Raw genomic sequence first — 25,367 nt, 5'->3', positions numbered from 1 at the left:
CTATTTAGCATTTTTATAGCACTACAAGGCTTACGCAGCGCTGCACAAACATAGAAGTAAGACAGTCCCTGCTCAAAGAGCTTACAATCTAATAGACAAAAAATAAAGTAAGCAAATCAAATCAATTAATGTGTACAGGAAGGAGGAGAGGAGGGTAGGTGGAGGCGAGTGGTTACAAGTGGTTATGAGTCAAAAGCAATATTAAAGATGTGGGCTTTCAGTCTAGATTTAAAGGTGGCCAAGGATGGGGCAAGACGTAGGGGCTCAGGAAGTTTATTCCAGGTGTAGGGTGCAGCGAGACAGAAGGCGCAAAGTCTGGAGTTGGCAGTAGTGGAGAAGGGAACAGATAAGAAGGATTTATCCATGGAGCGGAGTGCACGGGAAGGGGTGTAGGGAAGGACAAGTGTGGAGAGATACTGGGGAGCAGCAGAGTGAGTACATTTATAGGTTAGTAGAAGAAGTTTGAACAGGATGCGAAAACGGATAGGGAGCCAGTGAAGCGACTTGAGGAGAGGGGTAGTATGAGTAAAGCGACCCTGGCGGAAGATGAGACGAGCAGCAGAGTTTTGAACCGATTTGAGAGGGGAGAGGTGACTAAGTGGGAGGCCAGCAAGAAGCAGATTGCAGTAGTCTAAACGAGAGGTGACAAGGGTGTGGATGAGGGTTTTGGTAGAGTGCTCTGAAAGAAAGAGGCGGATTTTACGGATGTTGTAAAGAAAGAAACAAATCCAAGAAGACAGGAGGAGCCTCCATGGAAAGTCAAAGCCAAACTGCAAAAGTAGAGGCTGACATTTGTCAGCCTCTCTACTTTTGCTGTTTTGCTTTGTAAAAAAAGAAACGATAGGTCTTGGCGATCTGCTGGATATGAGCAGAGAAGGAAAGAGAAGAGTCAAAGATGACCCCAAGGTTTTGAGCTGAGGAGACAGGGAGAATGAGAGAGCCATCAACAGAAATAGAAAACGGGGGAGCGGGGAGGTGGATTTTGGGGGGAAAATGAGAAGCTCGGTTTTGGTCATATTTAATTTCAGGTGGCGTTGAGACATCCAGACAGCAATGTCAGACAAGCACGCTGACCATTTTGATGATTGGGGGAGGTGGAGCATAGTTGGAGATTAAAGGAGGATGTTAAAGCGAATAACTTGGAAATATAAGAGTTAGAAGGATCATTAGCAGGAATATTAAAGTCACCAATGTCTTACTTCAAGCAGAATATTGGCCTCTACCTTACTGGAATAATCTTGAAATATTACTCTCCAAGTGAAACTGAGCTCTGGGTTTCAAGTGTCATTTGTTTTTCCTACATTAAGTTTACCTACAGTCCATAATTGGACAAATCAAAAAGTTTGCTGAACTCAGTCCAAAGGCCTAAAGGACACAAGCTGAAGTCCTCACACATGCTGATGTAGAGCTAAACTAACCTTCCTCTCCCGGGAAAGATTGTGACTGAAACTTTCTCAGAGGGGTCTTTGCATGCTTTCTACTGGCAAAAGCCATCTACTGGACACTAGAGGCTTTTGAATGCATATTCAATTCACCTAAATATTTAAACTATTTATAATGTATGTTCTTTATACTCTGCCTAGATATTTGATTGGTGGATAAGAATTTTTTAAAAATAAATATATGCAAATTGCTTCTGTATGATTGTACCTATCAACTCAAGTGCATAAAATCAATTGTATGCATTTTTAAGTTCTTGCAAACATATACTGTATGCCTAAGGAAAACCTAAGAGGTCAGATAAGCAAAAATTGTGAAAAAAATCATTTTAAATGAACAAGAACCAAACATTTTTGGCTATATACAATCCTACTGTACCTACAAGAAGGGCAAGGGAATATGCCACCCTTTTCCATCAATAAGCAGGTACACAAATGTCATCTGTTAGCACTGGGATAGAACTGCTCTCTCTCAGGGTTCAGAATTAGTAAAACGTTCTGCACATGTGCCTGTCTTCTCAATTCCTTAGTTCTGCATTTCTGCTCAGCCTTAAAACTTTTGAAAATCGTTGTGTCTTTGATGTCACTTTTTATTGTCTTTCCCCTTTCTGTTGTTTGTTTTAAAAAAACAACAATTAGTTATTGTCACCGAAGTTAGGTTTTAGATTTTGCCCAAAATACAACAGAAAGATAAACAATTTCAATATGTTCACTAAGTGTATCTTATGCTTGGGTTTTAACTACAATCAGGAGGACTACAAACCTTGTGCTCAAATGTTGCCATGTGTACAGAGAGACATCATCTCAATCTTTTTTTGGGAGCATTTTGAAGGTGAAGAGAAGTATGTATCTCAGCTCCCCTTTTCCAGGAACTTCCCTCAGCCATAGTACCAGTTGCTGCATCAATGCTGGGTGAAGCCACGTGGTTTGCAGGAAGGAGTGGAGGATGTATATAAAGACTTTGCTACCCCTCTATCTCTGATCCACCCTCTCCTCTTTGAGCAAACTGCTAAAGGTGTAGTTGGTAAACAACAATGATTGGCTAATGATTGATAGTACATTTTATTTAATTTAATTCCAGCGTTTATGTCCTGCTTAACCTCCAAGTTCAAAGCGGGTTACACGATAAAGTAATATCAAAATACAGTAAATTTCCAATTAAAAAAAACAATATATAAAACAAGTGAACATTCAAAAATTAATATATCTTTTAAAATAATCTCAATTCACCAAAGTCCATCTATTTATTCAGCAGCTACTTCTGGAAGTCATGTTTTCAAGGCTCTCTGAAATGACATGTAATGAGTAAAGTTTCCTAATACATAAAGACAGACTATTCCAAAGCTCAGAAGCTTTCCCAAACAAAGTTCTGTTTTTTGTACTGATTAATTTTACAAGATTGATGAGAAGGCAGTACCAAGGACAATTCTTGTGACGATTTTAAAACAGCTAGAAGGGTGATAAATTGTGATCATAAGCCATAATATCTTAAAAATAAATAACAAACTTTAAACTCAATTCTGAGTTGTGCTGGTAACCAATGCAATTCATATAACACTGAAGATATATGGTCATATTTTCTTCCACCTACAATCAATTTAGCCAATACATTTTGAAGGGCTTGTAATCTTTGTATTTGTTTAAGTGGAAGTCCCAATAAACAGGAGCTACAATAATCCAATAAGGAAAGTATCCATGCCTGGTTAACAAGAGTGATATTTATCCAGGAAATATTTTAACCTTCACAATAATTTCAATTTGAAAAAACCTTTTCAATCAAATTTGTAACATGAGTTTCCATAGTCAGGCCTGTATCCAGCCAACCTCCCAACAATTGTGTCTCCTTTTTTATAGAGACGTCTACACCATGTAGGCATATAATTCCCAATTGTAGATCTTTCTGATTAGCTTTGACCCAAAACACAATCATTTTGTCAGGATTAATTTTTAAGAAGTGGTGTGTCATCCATAAATAAGTCTCCATGAAACAGTATTCATCAAATCCTTCACCATACTCACACATCTGTAGTAATAGGGAAGATCAACACGATATTGTCCGCATAGGAAAAATAGGCAATCTTTCTCTATCAAAGAATGGTACCCAGTTCACTAATATATAAATTAAAGAGAGTGAGGGAGAAGGGGAAGCCTTGTGGCACACCCTGTCTCATGTTCCAGGATCGCAAGATTGCTCAGTTCTGTCTGTCCCACTGCTCAGGACATGAGTGTTAGGAGTTATACTGGATTCTTCCTTATCTTTTCAATCTCAAATACATAGTTAAGAAATATTTTTATAAGATGAAACTACTCAGATCTGTCTGTTCTTATTTTTATAAAACATCATTTTGCCTTGCTGATCCAATCAACAACTTTATCACAGTTGGACTGCTGCAGTTTTCTGTCTTTTGGAACCATGGGCTTATTAAAAAAAAAATCAATTTTTTTTAAAAACAAAAGTTTGATCATGTATCTCCACTTTTGATTGGGCTTCATCGGCTTCCCTTTCAGGCACAGGTTACTTTTAAGCTAGCTGTTTTGTTTGCAGAATTTTAAATGGTATGGGCCCCAGAATGTTTATGGATTTCATTTCCTCTTGAGAGTAGTCCTTCTAGGTTAAGGGATCGTTATTCTTTGATCTTTCTATCATTTAAGTCAGTTCGTTACAAGAAATCTTTAGAATTATCTTTCAGATTTGGAATGATCTCCCTTTATCGATTGAAAAATAATGTTAATGGTTGATGTTTTAAATTATAAACTACTCTGAACATAGAACATAAGCATTGCTATAGTGGGACAGACTGAAGGTCCATCAAGCCTAGTATCCTGTTTCCAACAGTGGCAAATCCAGGTCAATTTTACCTGGCAAGATCTCAGAACAGTAAAACAGAAATTATGTTGCTTATCCTAGAAATAAGCAATAGATTTTCCCAAGTCCATCTTAATAATGGCTTATTGACTTAGGGCTCAGTTATGAGACAAATTGTGATCTATAAGTGCTGATGTTAGATTAGATTAGAATTTGGTGGCAAACTTGTGCTTCAATTGCAACACAGTGAATAGGAAAACATTACTTTAAATGGCATGTTAGAGCAGGAAAATAAAATTGTCATAATCACAACAAATTAAAATGACATAAATTTCACGAGACATTGTGGTAACCATTTTTGTTCTTGACAATGTGAATACATTGGCAAAATTAGCCATTCTCTCTTGCGTGCATTCACTTGGAGATGATGGAAGAGGATTCTCACTTGGTTGTATTCAGAGGCTCAGTTCTGTATGCACAGAGTAGAGGTTGTAGGCATTAATGCTAATTAGAGTCCCTTTGTTACTTATTTTGAATGCCCAGTAGTTGTTTTAGAGGGGTTGTTGAATTCTCTCTTAAGTTAACATGCAGAGTAGGTTGGGATAGTTGTTTCAGTAAGACTTATGTCCTGAGCAATATGACAGAGAGAATTGATAGGCAAGTCTGAGTAGTCTTGCGATCTTGACTAGCTGGGAATGAGATTACACCATTGTGTAATACAGTATTCCCCTTCTCCACATACATTAAGGGGCCCTAATACTAACGTTTAGTACACTACTACTACTACTACTATTTATCATTTCTATAGCGCTACAAGGCATACGCAGCGCTGTACACCATATACAAAAAGACAGTCCCTGCTCAAAGAGCTTACAATCTAGATAAGACAGGTAAACGGACAGAACAATTAAGGGTAAGGGAATAAAGAGGTGAGGATAAAGGACAGGGCAAGTGAGTAGTGGCTAGGGGTCAAAAGCAGTGGTAAAGAGGTGGGCTTTAAGTTTGGACTTGAAAACGGCCAAGGACGGGGCTAGACCCACAGGCTCGGGAAGTCTATTCCAGGTATGAGGTGCAGCAAGACAAAAGGAATGGAGTCTAGAATTAGCAGTAGAGGAGAAGGGGACGGATAAGAGAGATTTAACTACAGAATAAAGTACCCGAGGGGGGCGTGGGGAGAGACGAGAGTGGAGAGGTACTGGGGAACGGCAGAGTGAATACACTTATAGGTCAATAAGAGAAGCTTCAACTGAATACAGAAACGGAATACGGACACTCTAACAGAATTAGTGCTTGCTAAATTCTAAGAAGCCCATAGGTATATAATGGGTTTCTTAGCACTTATCAGACACTAATGTGTGTTAGCATACACTAAGCTTTAGTAATAGTGTCCCTACATTATTACTGTAGATATTTTCAAGGAGTGCTTACAAGTAAGGAAAAGCTCCACTTGAAGCCCGCTTCCCCTGTGTTTTATCTATGTCTTTAATTTTTAGAAAAAAAGAGCTCCAGGCATCATTGGCCTCCTGTCCATGTCATTAATGAAATTCGCAGCATAATTCTGTGTAATGGTGGCCTTTATGCAAACACTTCTTCTATGGTCTCTGGAATTGGACAGAGACCCCTAGCACATTTTACATAGCCGCTTTTTAAATTCCTTTGTGACCAGAAGCCGATTTGAACCGGTGATTAGAGGTTGAAGACTTTGTAATGTTGTGATGGTTCCTCTCAACTATTTGGTGACCAATAGCACAATGTTATCTAAAGCCAGTGGTGTGCTGGAGCCGGCTCGCAAGAGCCGGCTGTTAAATTTTTAAAGATCTTGCGAGCCGGTTGTTCTGCAGGGCAAGCCGGCTCTGGTAAACGAGGTAAGCATGGCAGGAGGGCGCCACAAGCCATGCTTACCCCATTTACCTCACCTCCCACCACTGCCCTCGTTTGCCTGCGCCGCCCTGGGGGGGGTTAAATTGTTTTTATTACCTCTGTCGAAGCAGCCACATCATTGAAAGATCTGCCCGTCTCTAGCCTTCCCTTCGTGAGTTCGTTCCCTCAGAGTCCCGCCTTCTGATGTCATTTCCTCTTTCCGCGTTTCCTGGTTTCCTCTGTATCTAAAGGTTAGCAAGGAGTGGAAATCCATTAATTTGCACTTCTTGATTGACTTGCACTTGATTAATTTGCACTTGATTGACTTGATTGACTTGCACTTCTTGATTGACTTTGGTTTGCTAATACAGAAGTCAGCCTATTGCAGTTAACAAGAAATTCAGTCCCACTATTCTACAGTGTGCAGGGCAAGCTCTGGTACTGTTTGAAAAGAGATTGCTTAGAATGACATTTTAGCTGGACATTTTATTTATTACATTTCTAGCAAAGTTAAGTCCTCAATTGAAGAAGTAGTTTATTCCCATTATGCTTTTGCTACTTAAATTCGTTCCTACTGGCTATTGCTACTTGAAATTCTAAAGAGTAGTATCATTCAATCTGATGCCAGTTTCCCTGCAGAAACACATCATAGCAGGAAGGAAATGGAAAATGCCATTTAATTTTTTTTTAATATTTCTGGTCCATGAAGGGGAGTTCTTGTTCTCTGTTTATGATTATTAATATTTATAGGTGCCTTCAGATTGCAAATAATTATAGCTGGAATCTTTTTAATGCACAGGTTGGAGAATGTTCAGTAAAATCACCGTCATCTTACAGCAAGAATACTCAATATGATATGTCCTGTCAACAGACAAGGACACTTAGGGGATCTTTAACTAAGGAGCACTAGCATTTTTAGCTTGCGCTAAAAATCAGCAGGCAATAAATGGTGAGACACCCATAGGAATATAATGGGCATCTCAGCGTTTAGCACCAGCTGATTTTTAGCACGAGCTAAAAACGCTAGCACACCTTAGTAAAAGACCCCTTAGAAAAGCATATATGGAGCAGAATTTTAGAAAGGATGTCCAAGCATGTATGTCAGATATGGACATCCGTTTCTCACGTGTTTTAGAAAAGGATCTGCTGACATACAGCCTGCTCTAACATATATGAGAAACGGATGTCCAAGTGCTGGTGACGTGTAGCATGAACATCCAAATTTTGAATATGGCAAAAAAAGGACATGGATTTCCTTGTGGCAGCATAGGAACATCTATATTATAAAATGGCCACACACCAATCCCTGTAAAGCAATTAGACCTACCAGCCAAGAACCACAGCTGAGAACCAGAAGATGCTGGTTCAAATCCCACTATAACTCTTTGTGATTATGTTTTTTTTTAATTGTGAGCCCTGGAGGTCACTTACTGTGACTTCCCTAATTCCCTCCAGTACAGAACTGCTCATTCAGAGCACCTTTTCTATCACCGGGACATGACAAGTACCAGGTCTAAATATGGATGTCAGTCTTTGTGGACATGGATGCCCCTTCCCCTTCTGACATCAGAATTGGATTTCTATACATTGGCCCCTCCCTAATTCTGCCCAAAATGTGCCCAGATCATGCCCCCTTGCCATATGGATGTACTTCAGTTTTAGATGTCCATATTCTGACTTTATAAAATCAGGATTTGATTTCCATGCAATATGGATGCCCAAAACACAAATAGAGCTTCTAAAAAACCATAATAGTCATGAATGAATATGAGATAGCTCCACATACTGGGAATGTAAAACTTGTATGGAATGCTTGAGAATGGGAGGATGAGAAAAATAATCATGTCAAAACATCTAAATATAAACATAGACCCTTTATCATGAACAATTTAACTATACCTCTACTAGGCATAATTAAGGGTATTTTTTTTTCATTGATGTCAATATGCTAAGTTTAATACAAGAAATTTACCTCTAAATGGCTCTATATGTCATTAACATGGGCCTTCAATGCAAGGTAATTTATGTGTTAATGGTCCATATTATTATATTGGTCACTTAGGTTTCTGTATTGGAGAGAGAGCTTTCTTTTGATCCTGTCACACCTCAGTGCAAGATCTGCTTGGTGTCATATTCATTAACATACCATGCATGCCTCTGTTGTTGCTGGGCATGCGTATTAAGTGAATCAGGTTGTTTTCATTGTGGCAGATGAAGGATCCACTCCAGCAGTTTGGCTCCTGATATTCTTTCTGCTGCCGTTTTATTCTTTGCAGCTGCTAGTACAGTAGAAAGTTCACATGGCAACACCATGCTTTAAGTTTAGCAAGTTCACATAGCAACACCGTGCTATAACTTCAGTCCACGATAAAGAGGGCTGGTAGAATAAGAAATCATTAAACCCTTTGAAGCCCTGAAGCAGGATTCTTGTAATAAGACAAAGATGTTATGTAAACCAGTTTGGTTTTACCACAGAAAGGCGGTATATCAAAAACGTGGCCCATGACTCATTAAACAAGATCTTGAAGTCTCTGGCACTCTAAAATACTATAGTAAGATGTGGAAGAGATAAAATGGAAGGGGAGAATGGGTTTTATGAGCATCGGCACCAAGAAACTTCTTGAAATGTGCCCCCCAATTGCCAAGGGACTGGCCATTTTGGGCATCTGCAATCCACTAATAGGACAGGTACATTTATTTAAGAAAACAAGAGAATGGAATTAAGACAGACGTTTCTTTTTGTGTAGAAAGCATGGTTGAAAGCACATGAAAAAGAGGTAAGCTTCTGAAAAGTGTTCCTCAGTAATGTTGCCAAACGTATTGAAAGTTTGAGTTGCGTACTGGATGGAAATAGTAGATAATAAATTCTGTAACTGAGAATTCTTTCTGCAAGCACAGCCTCAATAGTTTCCTCTCTCCACCTTTGTTTTGGATAGTTTGGGGAAGCAGGATTTTTTTTGGGGGGGAGAAGGTGTTTGAGAGGCCCCAGTAGTTCCTCATTTGAAACCATTGCTGGCATCAGCCATGAATGGCAACTATCCAGAGATGTTCAGCCTATTGTAATAGCTTGCCCTTCTTTTGTTTCTAGTTTGCTTTTTGTAGCAATCATTCTGAGACTGGGAGCCGTATACTAGAGCTCCTTCTGGAACCCTGTGTCAGACATTTTAAATCTGTCCACCATGTTTTGCTCTTAATGATGAGCATAGCTGTCTCTTGTAAGTAGCTGTGAGCACTCAAACCCAGGCCAATCAGGTTTGAGAACCCACTATATAAAGACAAACTGCAGACCTCATAGCATACCCTGAAAAAAGCCACAACATGATGGCTGAAATGTTGGTTCCACTTACTCAGACATTGCAAGATCCAGATAACCTCAACAACTTCTTCTATAGCATCCTAAGCTCTGGCTGACCCATGGTGTAGAAGAATCAATCCAGGGATTGAACTTGTGATCCTCTGCATGGAAGCATACAGCACTTGCCCCCAGGCCATTCCAGCATCATAGAATGCAATCTGAAAGTTAAGCTTTACAATAGCATCACTAATAAATTATACAAAACTCATCATCCTCAATTCCTAGCTTAACCTATGATGTAGAAAACCCAGTCCAGGGATCAAAGTGAGTGACCTTCCACATGGAATCAACACAGCAACTGCCATTGGGGAACCTTGGAGAATTAACAAAGGTCCCCCAGTTTGAACATTTGAAAAATATACATTTATTCGTCATCTTTCTCCCCCCCCCCCCCCCCCCCCCAATCTCTGTTTGTTTTCTAAGACCCATAACCAAGATTATTAGAATAGACTACTGGCATGGAGAAGGCATATTTTTTTTTTGCTTAGTATTTGTCATAAGGATAACGTGTCATAGCTATAACCAGCCTGCAGGGGAAACATAAATGATAGAAGTTTGGTATTTGATGTTTGAATGGGTAGGAAGATTTATGATTACCAAAGCTCCTAAGAAAGGGACAAGCTGAGCCATTCTCGCATTCATAATTTTTTCCCTTTTGAAATGATATTTAAAAAAATATTCTAGCGCTTGCTAAAACATTTCAGTGCACCGTGGCCCTTTTTACCAAGCTGCAGCAAAAGGGGGGCCTGTGCTGGCGTCGGCATGTGTTTTTCAGGCATGCCGAGGCCCCAAAGTCTCTCTTTCCTTCAGGAAATGGCTACGTGGCAAGTAAAGCACTTGCCTTGTGGCCATTTTGGATGACGGAGCTCTTACCACCACCCATCGAGGCGTGTGGTACTGCCCAATTACCACTGGGTACACTCCGGCGCTACCAAAAAAATTTTTTGGCATTGGATATGATGGCTTGCTAGGGATGGGAAATACTGCCGGACTATTGTGGTAGCCCGGTGGTACTTTCTGTTTAGCGAGTAGTAAGCCTGTGTTGGGCTTACCACGGCTTAGTAAAAGGGCCCTGTATTTGCAAAAGTATGTGCATAGTATAAAAGTACACATGTTGAAAACATGTATGCACCTAAATCAAAACAAATTAAGGAAATGATATAAATGAGAGAAAGAGATGGAAAGTGAACCAAGAAATTAAATATAACAATGGCTTCTATAATGCACACCCGTAAAATGGACTTATCCATTTATTTAAGAAAGGAGGGGTGGCTCAGTTTATCTCCGTTGACATGGAGTTCCGTAGTTATCATATCTGGATACCTTAGTGGTACTGCTAGACTGTGAATTCTGAATACTTTTGTGTAAGGAGTACAAACAACTTCCCGACCATGCAAGAGATTTTGGGTAGAAGTTAGCAATGGTGGGCTACCATTAAGATGTATTTCACTGTTAACCCAAATTATTAGTCACTACGTCTCATTGCGTAAAATGGTACCTGTGCTAAAATAGCACAAGTTAGTTGTAAAACAACCCATCTCAATGGTAGCCCAACTTGATAACTACACCTCTTTGTCTAAGTGCACTCAGGTTGTAGATGGTTATATGGGCCACTAAATCTATCAGTATGTGCATGACCTTAGAAGTAAGAAGAAAATTAGAAGTTTGTTATATAGTTTTTTAAAATTTGGTTTAAATACTTTGGGTTAGGTATATTAAAGATTTTTATCCATTTTAGGGGTAATTCTATAACTTGGTGCCTACCTGTAAAATACACGTTATGTAATTTATGCATGTATTTACAGAATAATGCTTGGATGGAATTTTGGCATTTACACATGTATGTACACACTTACATGCATGTATACTATTATTCTAATGATTTACACACATACTCAGCACGTACTTTATAGAATTACCCTCAATTTGTGTATATGGGGAACCTGGTTGGTACACAGTCTTTGTTATCTTTTCAAATCAAAGTTGGTAAATCATTTCCATAATTTCTAGTCATATTCTGAACTGAAAATATTGTGATAGATTATGGATGGCAATAGTACATAGTTTTAGAATACATTTATTATTTTTAAAACTGGTAAAGAAAATTTCAAATGTTTTTGCTGAACTGTACAGGGAATTTTCTAAGGAACGAGAGAAAGCCAAGGCCAGAGGAGACTTTCAGAAGCTGCGGGAAAAGCAACAACTTGAGGAGGATCTGAAGGGCTATTTGGACTGGATCACCCAGGCTGAAGACATCGACCCTGACAATGAGGATGATGGAGATGAAGATGGCCGACGCAACAGTATGTCTCTCAATACCATTCCTAAAAAACAATTACAGAAAAAGCCAATAATCAAGAGTAGTGAAACCATTAATGGCTTAGTGGGTGTTGAATATCATGAGTGCATTGAATTTGATGCACTCTGATATTTAATATTACTCATCAACTAACACAAGAGTGGCCAAATAATGCTTTTTTTTACAGTCAATTCATGTGAACTAAGTCAGATGAATTATTTCCAATGCCTTTATAATTAACGGTCCGATGTTTGTTTCACAAATCTAATTCTTGACAGAGACAAACAGCCGTAAGTTTTGAAACCCTGTGGTGAAAGTTGAAGAACCCTAATATCTCTGAAGGTTGGTAGGATATGGGAGGAAGACACACACCAGAAATATCCATGAACTTTAAGCTTTGAAGACCTTCCTTGATTGAGAATTTGCTTTGGATTCTTCATGGATTGGAATGAATAGATATCTCTGATGTGTGGTCTTGGGAATTTGAGACAGGCCTTTTATAATTATTTAGCATGAAAAGGAAAAATCTTTGACGAAGGCTGTGTCTCACTAAGAGCAGCGTACAGAAATGGATCTGATGAATTACTTGTGTTGTATTCGTGTGAGGCATTATCATTGTTCTCTTTGGTTCTTCATTAACAGACATGTAACGAATGACCGATAATGCTAGAGGTTAATGAATATGAATTTCATATGTCTTTCCTTCCCTACACCATCAATCTGATTCTGACTCATTCTATTCCATTGTTGTTCTCCCCCTCCCCTGCCTGATCTGACCAATCGAGCCTCCCTTATCCTTCCTCAGCCTTAGCTTCATCCACCTCCATTTAACCTCCCTTTCTCTTTTTCTCATTCTTATCCAGCCCAATCCAGCATTTCCATCCTTCCATGTTCCCTCAGTCTGATCTGATCCCATTCAGCCTCCCCTTCTTCCCTATGGTCTCCTCTGCAGCATACATCTGTGACAGGCACACAACTCAAAATTGAAAAGAATGCTTTTCAAAATTTTTAAAAAGTCTAATTGTTTTTTAGAAAACTCCTCCCAAAAGTGTTCCAAATGGTAATTCCAATAGGGGCTGATCAAATTTCAGTTTTGGCTTCGGTGCCAAAACCAGCCCAAAATTCCTGTTCAGCTTTGTTTCAGTTCTGGCCGAAAATACTGGTGCATTTTTGGCTTGAACTGAAGAGTATGCTAGCTCCCCTTGTTTTTCCTCCCCCACCCATTCAAGAATGAGCCCCCTCCCTCCCCATGCACAGAATGAGCCCTCCTCCCTCTCAGACTCACCCGTAGTCCCCCCTGTGCCTACCGTCCATTCCTGATGATCTAGTGGGTAGTCGGGGAAAGGAGAGATGCTCAGTTGCTCCTTCCCATTTCCTCTCTGATGCCAAAATGGCTGCCCCAATCTCTAGCTCATTCTGTGTGTCTGTGGTGGGGGGGGGGGGGGGCAGATGGGGAAGGGAGTTGCAGCGTTTTTCATGCAGGGATCAGGCCAGGCCAGCTCCTAGCTACCAGTTTTGACTTTGACTTCAGCCAACACTGAGTGGCAAATATTGGCTAAAGATTCAGTTTTGGTCACTCTCTAAACCCCATGAGACCTAGTCATCCTATCTTACCAGTTGCCAGAGTCTGCGTTTACTTCCTACGATCTGCCTCCAACTTAGGATTTTTGTTTAGTGACTTGAAAAATATTAATTTCACGCTTTATACCTAGGGTACTTGAACTTAGCTCACTTTGATCTACTATTGAAAAAGGTGTGAGCAAAATATACACAAATAAATAAAAAATGATCAAATGGTGGCAGGTCTTCTATTATACAAGCTTTAAGCATTCTGTTCCGTTTTAGTAATTAGTTTGACCTCTGAAGTCAAAATGGTCTTGGTTGGGAAATCTCATTCATCAGCTAAAAGAAAATCTTTTTGTTATGGAGAACATTAAAATAATAGCAATTTCCTAGCTATTGCAGTGTCATTGCAGAGACAACATCAAGGAGAGGTCGAAGGTGCCCCAATTAAATGCTATTTTTAAGAATGAAGTCTGGGAACACAAAATAACTTCTGAAATTGCAAAAAGGAAACATTTTGTTTTATAAACAATCATAATTTATCACAATTCCCATTATAGAGATTGGGAAATCCACAGAGGTGCCTTTGTGTGGAATGAACTATTGGAAAATAATACTTTCTTTTCACATTCTGGCAAAATAAATAGCCGCTTTTCATTTACTGCCTGTTATGTGGTGGTAAAGTCACAGATGCAAAAGTGTGTCTCTTTAATCTTACTTGTGGTTGTAACACTTTGCAAGCAGTTGGGGTTATTTGCAAACAGTTAACATACGCTAACGCCATTAATGCAGATTTGCATGAAATGGGTCCTGCAGCAAATAAAACAAGTTAATGGTATTAGTATATGGTGGTATTAAATGAGCCCCTGTTTTCCTTAATTGCTGGTGCTGTGGTATGGAACTTTTGTCTTTTGGGGGGGGGGGGGGGGGAGCTGAAATATCTCCTTTTTCAGTCACTGCAAATCTTCAACCATTTTTTTTTATTCGAAAGATATTTTCAGTGCAGAGCATCTGGGATATCTTTCTAGGATTTCACCTTGAGATTGTTCCACTACCTTGCTGTGCATGGCTGTCTGTGTCATGTATTGTAGGTTGTTTAAATTGCTTTATACCCAGAATCTGATTCAAACCTTTCATTTGCTTGTGTGCTTCTTCCGGAAGAAGGGTTTTGCATACCACATCAGTCCAAACAGATCATTGTAGGGGATGCTACATGCATATCTTAGATTGAATCTGGTCCTTGATAATGGATTGTGCTCATCGGCCTTTAACTGTTTTTGCTAGTGAAAAACTGAAGCATCCACTGCTCCAGAGTGAAGCACTTTTCACCCTATTAGTGCTGCTTCTAATTTCATGTTTACAATTTTGTCTGGCATTGCTCACATTTTAATCCATGCACGGGGGCTTTGTTACCTTCTCCCATTTTGTTACTGCTGCCATCTGCTGGCTAAATGGTGGCCTGGCGTGCATTTCACATCGGAAGGGGTTACTCTAGAAGACTTGCTGGGAGAAAAAAAGAAAAGCTTGTTTAGCTGTTTTAAGCGTTCCAACAAGCACGGTAAAATTTGTTCTGCTTTGCGGTGAAATTTCCTTTTCTATAGCCGAGCTCCTTATGTTTCTTGTGTATCTAGTTTTTAATCATTTGTTCATGGTTTGGGATGACAGCATGTTGTGCTTAATGAATTATTTGCTACAATAAGGGGGTAATTTTATAAAACATTTTCCTCATGTAAAGCAAGTTTTATACACGGAAAATGACTATTATAAAACTGTGCAGAGAATATGTTTATGAAAGATAAACACCTACATTAAGACAAACTGCATGATTCCTGAGGGGTGTAACTGTGGCACAGCTACGGGTGGGCCTAGGTGGCCACAGGCCCACCCATTCTTGGCTCAGGCCCACCCAGCTGCAGTGCCGCACTGCTCTGTTTCCCCCTCTCCTCCGTGGCGTCCCGATATCTGCGCTTCAGTCTCTGAACCCCTTCCTTCCCCGGTGTCAGTACTGGTGTCCTCAGTGCCTGCAGCGATTCATTCTTGCTGGTTGTGTCAGCCCCACAAATTTCCATCTGCTGTGCTCCACCAGACAGGAAACAGGCAATGACATCAGCAAGGGTGGGACATGGCAGATGGAAGACTGCGGGACCTCAAGCAGTGAGAATGAATTGCTGCAGGCGTCGAGAATGCCTGTACTGACATCGGGGAGGGACAGGAGCTCAGGTGCCGGGATGCCACGGAGGAGAGGGAGATGATGTGGGGTAGGTGAAAAAAACCTCTTATTTCTTAGAAAATATCTCCGAGAAGATATTTGTGGTGTGTGTGTGTGGGGTCACATGCGTGTGGATTGGCCCATCCAATTTACCTCTGGGCCCATCCAAAATACTGAGCCTAGCTAAGCCTTTGGGATGTAGTTTGGGTAAAGCAGGGGTGGAGTCTCAGTATACACACAGAACACATATATACATTTACCTTGGAGCTACAGCTGGCCCAGAGTGCCACAACACTTTGAGCTAACTTTTGTGAAAGCAAAGGAACATGCTCTCTCACCTCTGTGAAGGGTGACCCAGTGAGACAGGCTTTGAATGCCCTTCAGCTTCTCCTGGCTTATGCCTTAAGCCGACCTTCCTGGAGCAGATGTAAATTTTGACAATCAGTTTTAATGCACTATTGGGTTATTTCCAGGACTCTGTAGGTGCCTATATTGCCTTTACAGAATACAAATGCAAAAAATCTTTATAATTCAGCTAATAAGGGGTACAGCTAAATTACCACTATAAAACAAAACAAAAAAAAAAACTAGCAAAACAAGGACCATTAGAAGCATTAATCTTTGAAACAGTGTCTGAAGATGTTCAAATGTTCCTCATAGATCCACTTTTTCACTCATTTTAAAGAGTTTTGAACAGAATTTCTCTGCATTGACCAGGCAAAATGGGCATAAAATTGATACTTTTTGGAATATTTGTTTAGGCACACTTATGAAATTACCCCCTATGTGCATGGTTTAGATGATGTGGTGCTGTGCTGCTTTTTCCATTTATTTCTTATTTGATCAGATTTTACTGCTCAATTAGACCTTTCTGTGAGTGTAACTCTCAATATTATTATTATTATTATAGGTTTAGGTCATTCTTTTATAGTTCTAGCTTTTGAAATGCGATTAGAATACTGGATTGTTAATTTACATTCAAATTCTTCATTTCCTATTGACTTTCATTGTCTAATGTACTCACTTTGATTATAAGCTCTCTGGGATAGGCAGGAGAGTCATTGTTCTTGTGTGTGAGATGTTTTATTTTATTTTATTTATTGCATTTACAAATTTTTTTTATCAAGTACACACCTTGAAATCAGAATAGATGACTATAAGTCATTACAGAACTTTAGGAAACTAATTATGACATTGTTTTTAAATCATGACCATTGCTCATCTTTAGTCCTCTATAAGGAGGCAATTCCTCAATACATAGGAAAAATAATTTTACTTTTTAACCAAGTTAAAGAAAAAGGTGGCAGAGAAGAAGGTCAAGTGATCTATATACTTTTCACGGCGTCGAAGTTATTATATTCCTTGGCTGTAGCATAGGTAAGCCAGCGATCTTGGATTCTAGAAAAGAGTTCAGTTGTTTAGAATCAAAGAAACTATCTTTAACAGAGTTTAACTTTAGAACACATTTACAAGGAAAATTTAACCAAAACAAAGCGCCCAACTGCAAGGCTTTTGGGTGCAGTTTAAGAAACTCTTGCCTTTTCTTCTGAGTTGTATGTGAGATGTTTTAAAGCACTTTTGTTTAAGATGCTCTCGAAATACAGAAATAACAATATATATCCTTTCCCCCTAATTCTATAAAGTTGCATACACAATTTTATACTTATCACTTTATAGTACGGGGTTGTCCAAGCTCGGTCCTCGAGGGCCGCAATCCAGTCGGGTTTTCAGGATTTTCTCAACGAGTATGCATGAGATCTATTTGCGTGCACTACCTCCATTGTATGCAGGTAGATCTCATGCATATTCGCTGGGCAAATCCTGAAAACCCGACCTGGCGAGAGCTGAGGTTGGACACCCCTGTTATAGAACAATGTCAGCTGCATGTGTAACTTATTAGCATAATTAGCTGGTTATTGATTTTAATGACCAATTGGCTATAATTTGACTTAATTGGCACAAATTAGCAGTTGCACTTATAACTGCCATTAAATGGTATTCTATAAATTGCATATGCAAAATCCAGAGCACCCAACTGCAAGGGGGCAAGGACCTGGGACGGGGGTTATCCTAGCACTTACATGCTTGAGTTATAGAATACTAGCGTTTATATACCTAGCTCTAGGCATGGTCATTTACACTAGCCGTTGAGGTAGTGTAAGTACTTGTGCTTAATACATCAATATTAATTATCACATTAATTATTAATTATTTTATTATTGATAATCATTGATAATTTATTGATAATTATCAACAATTAGTTATTAATTAATAATTGATTTTGATATTAATTAATATTAATATCAATACTGCATTAATATTCTATTGCAGCAGTTGTGCACGCAATTGCCGTTAGAGTTTCTATTCTTAGCACACATCATCCGAGCTTGTAACTTTAGGCGATCTATAGAGAATTACCCCATTTAAGGGTAATTCCACAAGTAAGTGCCTATGGTTATGTGCCTCTTGTACACATATATACTGAGAAAATTAGCACTTATGTGTGTAAGTGCCATAAGTGCTCTTCCATAAGGGCATGTGCAAGTACTGTGGTGCATAACTGCAAAGAAGTGTACATGGGGCGAAATATGGATAAGACATGGGCGGAGCTCCCAGTTACATGTATAACTTAGAGAATACTGTAAGTTATACATGCCATTGCCGCATTTGGGTGCCCAATGGACTAATACTGGGCTATACTAGTATTCTGTAATGACACCTGGGCACTCCTATTGCACATTATTGGGGCACCTAAATGGAGGTGTCCTGTTACAGGATTGCCCCCTTTGTTGCTCATCTTGAAAGCTGATGCTGTGGTCAGCAGAAAGGCTTTTAAAAAATCCAGAATTCAATATGATAGTTCTTTTATGTTTTTTTTTGTAAAATGCAAAAAGTGAAAGTAACCTTTTTCAGTTCTCGCAATTTCTTCCTGCTTGTCTAATCTTCTAACTTGATCAGAGCTGGGTTCTACTGGATTGCTGCATCGTGAACCTTTATTTAGACCTTTTCAGACTTTTCCTTCAATTTTATAACTCTTTCAGCCATTGGACAGGAACTACAGATTGTAGCTCTCACTGGGACCAGTTACATGTGCACCTTGATTCTTGCTGGTAGGTGTCACAGTTCTGCAGGAGATGAGATTCATTCCCCTTGCTCCAAGGGCTGTACTGGCTGGTCTGTGGTGCAGACGCTTAGCCTTCAGATCGGACCTAGAGCTCCCATACAGCAGTTTAGAGTGTTACAACGAGCCCTACAACAGAAACAAAAAACAAAATCAAACAAAAAAAAAGTTGCATCCACACCCGTATTAGAAATGGGGCATATTTATTTTGGTACTTATTTTAGAAGCCCTGTGCATGTTTTAGATGTATATATTGCATACATTTCTAAATCCCAAGTTTACAATTTCAGGATATACGTACCTAAATCTCCAAAACATGAATATGGCAAAGTGTCATGGTCTGGGCATGTTTGGGGTAGGACTAGGGTGATGCCAAAAAATAAACATGCATTCCCCATTTCACAAGGGAAACACACATCTATGTCCATAAAGTAGAGTGTCAAGATTTGCACCTGCTCCCCAGGATGTCTAGATTTCAGAAAAGTGCTTGTTTCATGTAGCATTCCACTGGAGGAATTATGGAAGGTCACACCCTCAATTCTCCAGTATTTCTTTTTCCTCCCAAAGGCAATACTGGCCAAGGGGTAGTAGGCTCTGTGACAGCATTGGAAAATATACACGGTAAACGTGGAGGACGTAATGGGGCAGTTCAGCAAACTGAAGAGTAGCAAATCTCCTGGACCGGATGGTATTCATCCTAGAGTACTGATAGAACTGAAGAATGAGCTTGCGGAGCTACTGTTAGTGATATGCAATGTGTCCTTAAAATCAAGCATGGTACCGGAAGATTGGAGGGTGGCCAATGTAATGCCGATTATTTAAAAAAGGTTCCAGGGGAGATCCGGGAAATTATAGACCGGTGAGTCTGACGTCGGTGCCGGGGAAAATGGTAGAGGCTATTATCAAAAACAAAATTACAGAGCAAATCCAAGGACATGGATTACTGAGACCAAGTCAGCATGGCTTTTGTGTGGGGAAATCTTGCCTGACCAATTTACTTCAATTCTTTGAAGGAATAAACAAACATGTGGACAAAGGGGAGCCGGTTGATATTGTATATCTGGATTTTCAAAAGGCATTTGACAAGGTACCTCATGAAAGGCTACAGAGGAAATTGGAGGGTCATGGGATAGGAGGAAATGTCCTACTGTGGATTAAAAACTGGTTGAAGGATAGGAAACAGAGAGTGGGGTTAAATGGGCAGTATTCACAATGGAGAAGGGTAGTTAGTGGGGTTCCTCAGGGGTCTGTGCTAGGACTACTGCTTTTTAATATATTTATAAATGATTTAGAGATGGCAGATGACGTTTAATGTGAGCAAGTGCAAGGTGATGCATGTGAGAAAAAAGAACCCGAATTATAGCTACATCATGCAAGGTTCCACGTTAGGAGTTACGGACCAAGAAAGGGATCTGGGTGTCGTCGTCGATAATACACTGAAACCTTCTACTCAGTGTGCTGCTGCAGCTAGGAAAGCGAATAGAATGTTGGGTATTATTAGGAAAGGTATGGAAAACAGGTGTGAGGATGTTATAATGCTGTTGTATCGCTCCATGGTGCGACCGCACCTTGAGTATTGTGTTCAATTCTGGTCACTGCATCTCAAGAAAGATATAGTAGAATTGGAAAAGGTGCAGCGAAGGGCGACTAAAATGATAGCGGGGATGGGACGACGTCTTTATGAAGAAAGACTAAGGAGGCTAGGGCTTTTCAGCTTGGAGAAGAGACGGCTGATGGGAGACATGATAGAGGTATATAAAATAATGAGTGGAGTGGAACAGGTGGATGTGAAGCGTCCACGCTTTCCAAAAATACTAGGACTAGGGGGCATGTGATGAAACTACAGTGTAGTAAATTTAAAATAAATCAGAGAAAATGTTTCTTCACCCAACGCATAATTAAACTCTGGAATTCGTTGCCGGAGAACGTGGTGAAGGCAGTTAGCTTAGCAGATTTTAAAAAGGGGGTAGACGGTTTCCTAAAGAACAAGTCCATAAACCACTACTAAATGGACTTGGGAAAAATCCACAATTCCAGGAATAACATGTATAGAATGTTGTACGTTTGGGAAGCTTGCCAGGTGCCCTTGACCTGGATTGGCTGCTGTCGTGGACAGGATGCTGGGCTCGATGGACCCTTGGTCTTTTCCTAGTGTGGCATTACTTATGTACTTATGTTTCTAAAATGTCTAACATACATATGTATGTGCTGCCAGAGCAACGTGTATTTCTGAAATGCCGGCATATACACGTTTATGTTGCCATGTTGTGCCCGTTGATGTTTATTTTTCTGAAATGGATGCTCCTGTCACCCATAACTGACACATAAAAACCATTTCCCCATGTTTCTTAGAATAGGTACTACGTCGGCAGATCCTGTTCTTAAATACTAGCAAAATTTGAAACATCCCAACTTGGACGTCTCAGATCTGATTTGCATGTCCTGTCTAAAATGCAGCTCCCCAATTTCCAGATCCTCCAATTTGTCTGCAACCTCCAGATGCACCTTGGTCACCATTCCCATCCTTCTCACTCAGGGAGTCGGTATACTCTCTGCCCCATCTAGGTCACTTCTTGACAGAGTTCAGCAATCAGTTCAGAAATCCTCTTTTGTACTCCAGACAAGACTCTTATAAACTCATGGAACCAAGCTCTGGAGCCCCAACTTGCTATCCTTCAGGGCACTGCTCTCACACTGGTACCAGGGTATTGCTGCCATCTTGCTTTGCTCACCACACAAAGAACTTGTACCTTTAAAACTGCTTTAAGTCCATCATCTGTTTACACACAGCTATGCTTTGCTCTGCTCCCCAGTGACTGCACATTCTCCATGTTCTCTTCTGAGAGGTGAATGGTAATTTCTTTTGGGGGAATGTAGCATTTGTCCGCAATGGTTCACGCGGAGCCTCAGCCTTACACTGCTATCTCAGGAGGGGAGGTCACATTCTCACCAGCTTCCACACTTTTAATATAGAATCTGGGCATGGGTCTAGGGCACAGAATGTTGGCTTAAAATGTCTATCTCCATCAATTCGTCTTCTAAAAGTTCTCCCAATCAACTCATTGTTATCAATGGATTCATAAACTACCTCTTCAGGGCATTCCATGTTTTTAAAATTGTTTTTCAAAATGCACAAAATCTTTGTGGGGGTAAAGGAGCAAACATAATTTGATGTGTTTTTTGTGTAGAGGAGATACCTTCCAACAATCAATCATGTCAAGTTCTTTAACTTGACTAACAGCTTGTTGAATATGCAAACATAATATTTTCTTGGCCCCTAATATCGTAGCTTCATAATTCAGCAGCAACATCACATATTAAACCTACTGTCCTCTCCCTTTTTTTTCTGTTAGTGACGCGCCAACTAATGTAGACACCTCTTCATATTGACGAGTTCTGTAGAGAACCATGCTGTCTTCTGGGATCTTTTAACATCATTATATCTTAAAGGAGCAACCTCATTCGGTATCTTTTCTAAAGATCAACACTTCAGCAGCAAAGCTCAGTTAATCACAAATACCTTCCCTCCACTCAAGAGAACAGTATTCTAGTTTGAAAACTGGATGCCCCCATTTCTGGTTAACAGCCTCACCCTGTGATTGTGATAAGGGCATAGATAGAAAAAAAAGTTTAAAAGGTAATGGTCCAACCAAAGGACAGAACAGCCGATCAATTAGGAAATTAATTGGTTCTACTTTACCTCCAAAAAATACCAAAACTAGAGAATGTTCCTGATCATGAGTAGGGAAGGACACCATTTGAATCAAATCCAAGAGCCTCGTATCCTCAAAAACTTCTTTTGCCATGGTGTCATCAGCATTATCTATTCATAAGTTAAAATCTCCTAGCACTACAGGAAGTTTTCTTAACTCTGAGCTCATAAGATGTTCAATAATAGAAGCTAAAGAATCTGAACTCCCACCAAGGGCTTGGCAAAATAAATTTAAAAAACAAATTCCGCAACTCAAACAGTAATTTCTCACAATCTCTCTGCCCAATTAGGTTCCTCCATTGAACTATAAAATTATCTTTAGAAATAAATAAACTGTCCCACCTCTCTTCTTTATTCTAGGTGAAGAGGCACATTTATAACCATTTGGACACAGTTCCCTGGTAATTACTACATCTGCTTGAGAGAGCCAAGTTTCAGTTATGAATAGGAAATCAAGATGTTCCTGTAGCGCTAGGTCATACATTATGCATGACTTATTCTTTATAGATTTGGCATTAACTAGCCCTATCTTTAAATTATTCACTTTTGAATTGCTTCCATGATCTCTCTTGAACGGAACCATCAGTTGGCATAACATTCTCTCTCTGTATTCTCGGAGACTCCAAAAATTAGAAGCTGGCTACCTTTGGCCAGCTGCCACCTCGATCTTATTATTTATGCTATCCATCTCACTCAGACACTCATGCAGTCATATCCCAAGAGACAACACATTACTCCCCCACCCCAACCTCCACATCTGCTTTATTATTACAAACCTAATACCTAGTCTAACTGCATCACTATTCAAAAAACCAACAAAGGGACGAAGGCAGCCAAGTACAAGCAATACCCCCAAAATAATTCACAAACATTGCACAGATTATCACAATAAACCTTTTACTGTGTCCTTTCGTTAGCACACTGTCAGAGCACTGCAGATGCAGCCCTTTAAATTGCAAAAGGGTGGCATTTAGAGATGACATCAAACCCATCAATAGGTGCTTGAGTTCACCAGCCCCGATTTTAGATGCAATGTGCACTGCAAAAACAGAAAAAAAAGTTCAGAAGTCAGTGTGCTGTCCTTGCAACAACAAAAAAGTAGAACTGTCGTAATAGAGTGGAGGAGTGGCCTAGTGGTTAGAGCACCGGTCTTGCAATCCACAGGTGGCCGGTTCAAATCCCACTGCTGCTCCTTGTGATCTTGGGCAAGTCACTTAACCCTCCATTACCTCAGGTACAAACTTAGATTGTGAGCCCTCCTGGGACAGAGAAATATCCAGTGTACCTGAATGTTACTCACCTTGAGCTACTACTGAAAAAGGTGTGAGCAAAATCTAAATAAATAATAATGGTGCCTTTACCTTTCAATGTAAAACAAGAATGCAGATTATGGATTATCAGCTGGTGGCATGCAAATTTATGTGCACAAAATTGCATACTGTTCTGAGATGTGCACGCAACGCAACTAAATTGGTTAATGAGCCAATTAGCACAAATAATTGGATGCTAACAATCAATTATTGGTGTTAATTTGTGACAATTTGGATTTGCGCACATCTTGCTGAGTGCTATTCTATAGAGAACCACCCACAACTCAAAAGGGGCATGGCCAGGTCATGGGCATTCACTAAAGATATGCACAGTATTACTGAATAAAAAAAGCAACACTGGGCCTTCAAGACTGAGACAACAGGAGTATTTTATTGATAAATGACTCGACAAGAGCCGTGTTTTGGCATTAAATAACGCCTGCCTCAGGGGTCAAGGTCTGGATGTAAATAATATAAACTGTGTATGTATCCAATACCTTTCTTTTTTGTCTTGTTTGTGCACTTCTCTTGCAAGCTGAGCAGCTTTTCTGCTATATGGATGAATCACTTTCTTGTCCTGCTTTCCTTTGCCCTGTGGCACCAAGCTTGTGTGAGGTGTTTGAAGGAAGGTTATGGTGGGGGAAATAGGCATTTCGTGGGCATTCAAAAATTTACGTGCATAGTTATAGAATATGGCCCAGTGTGCCTAAATCAACGTGCCGGGATTTACGCCATGTTTTCGTTGGTGTAAATGGATGTACGTAGTTTTAGGCACTGGGTTATCAACTAAGTGTACTCTATATACTGCACCTAAATCTAAGTGCCACTTATAGGATACACTTAGTCGGCATTGATTTCTGCGCTGATTTTCTAGGCGCCATATATAGAATCTCCCCCTATATGCTATTCTATAATGAGAGCTGATCTCAGAAAGCCCATTGTAGAATACTGTTCAGCGCTGATTTTTTTTTCAGCACCAAATTGTCAATGCTGTTTACGGAATCAAACCCTATGGGTCTGTAATACAGGGAACCAATGTACGCAGTTGAAAAATGTAAATGTCTGGAAAAAATGTCTGCTGAATAAAAATAAAGTTAAAAAAAGTCTGGCCACTACATATGAGTCCAAGGTAAAACCCAAAAGGTGTAACCCAAGCACTTGTGCAGAAGCAGCTCTTTAATTAAAGAACTGGGTGCCTCCAGAGCCAGGTTTGGGAACCACTGGGTTATATATTTAAAAAAACATGATGCCTTCAAACTTGGTAAACTGAAAGAAAATAGCCATCTTCAGTCTGTGAAATATTAGAATTAAAGCTCACTGAGTGTGTTGGGGAGCAAGGCAGTTTTCACCATGGAGGGCAAGGTTTGATGGGTTAAGTCATATTTCCCTTGCTAATCTTGCCTTATTCGGAATGGTACATTTGTTTTAAAATATTTTTAAACATACACTACATTTCTCTATTTTTGTTTTTATCTGTCAGGAAATATACGAATTCTATAAACTTACAGGGTGAACCACTTTAACTTTGGCTGTTGCAGCTTAAACAATGATTCCTCTGCACTTAAGTACATAGCATTGCATAAATTCCAAAATATGTGAATGCAGCAGCAGTAGGGATTCACATTACTGAGGGAAACACAGTTCCTTCAGCTGCAAGTTTCACCACCACCATAGCGCTTTATGTTAATTCTGG

At 39.8% G+C, this 25,367-nt stretch overlaps 1 protein-coding gene across 1 annotated transcript in view; it reads left to right on the top strand.

Moving 5' to 3' along the window:
* Positions 1 to 25,367, top strand: part of CACNA1D (calcium voltage-gated channel subunit alpha1 D) — a 384,574-nt gene that overhangs the window by 172,409 nt on the left and 186,798 nt on the right. The window contains 1 exon segment of the mRNA XM_030205472.1: positions 11,594 to 11,763. Coding sequence (XP_030061332.1) covers positions 11,594 to 11,763 — 170 coding nt within the window.

Source organism: Microcaecilia unicolor, chromosome 6, assembly GCF_901765095.1.
Source record: "Microcaecilia unicolor chromosome 6, aMicUni1.1, whole genome shotgun sequence".
NCBI classification, from domain to species: Eukaryota; Metazoa; Chordata; class Amphibia; order Gymnophiona; family Siphonopidae; genus Microcaecilia; species Microcaecilia unicolor.
The sequence above is the reverse complement of the archived record's forward strand: the minus strand, read 5'-3'. Positions and strand labels throughout refer to the sequence as shown.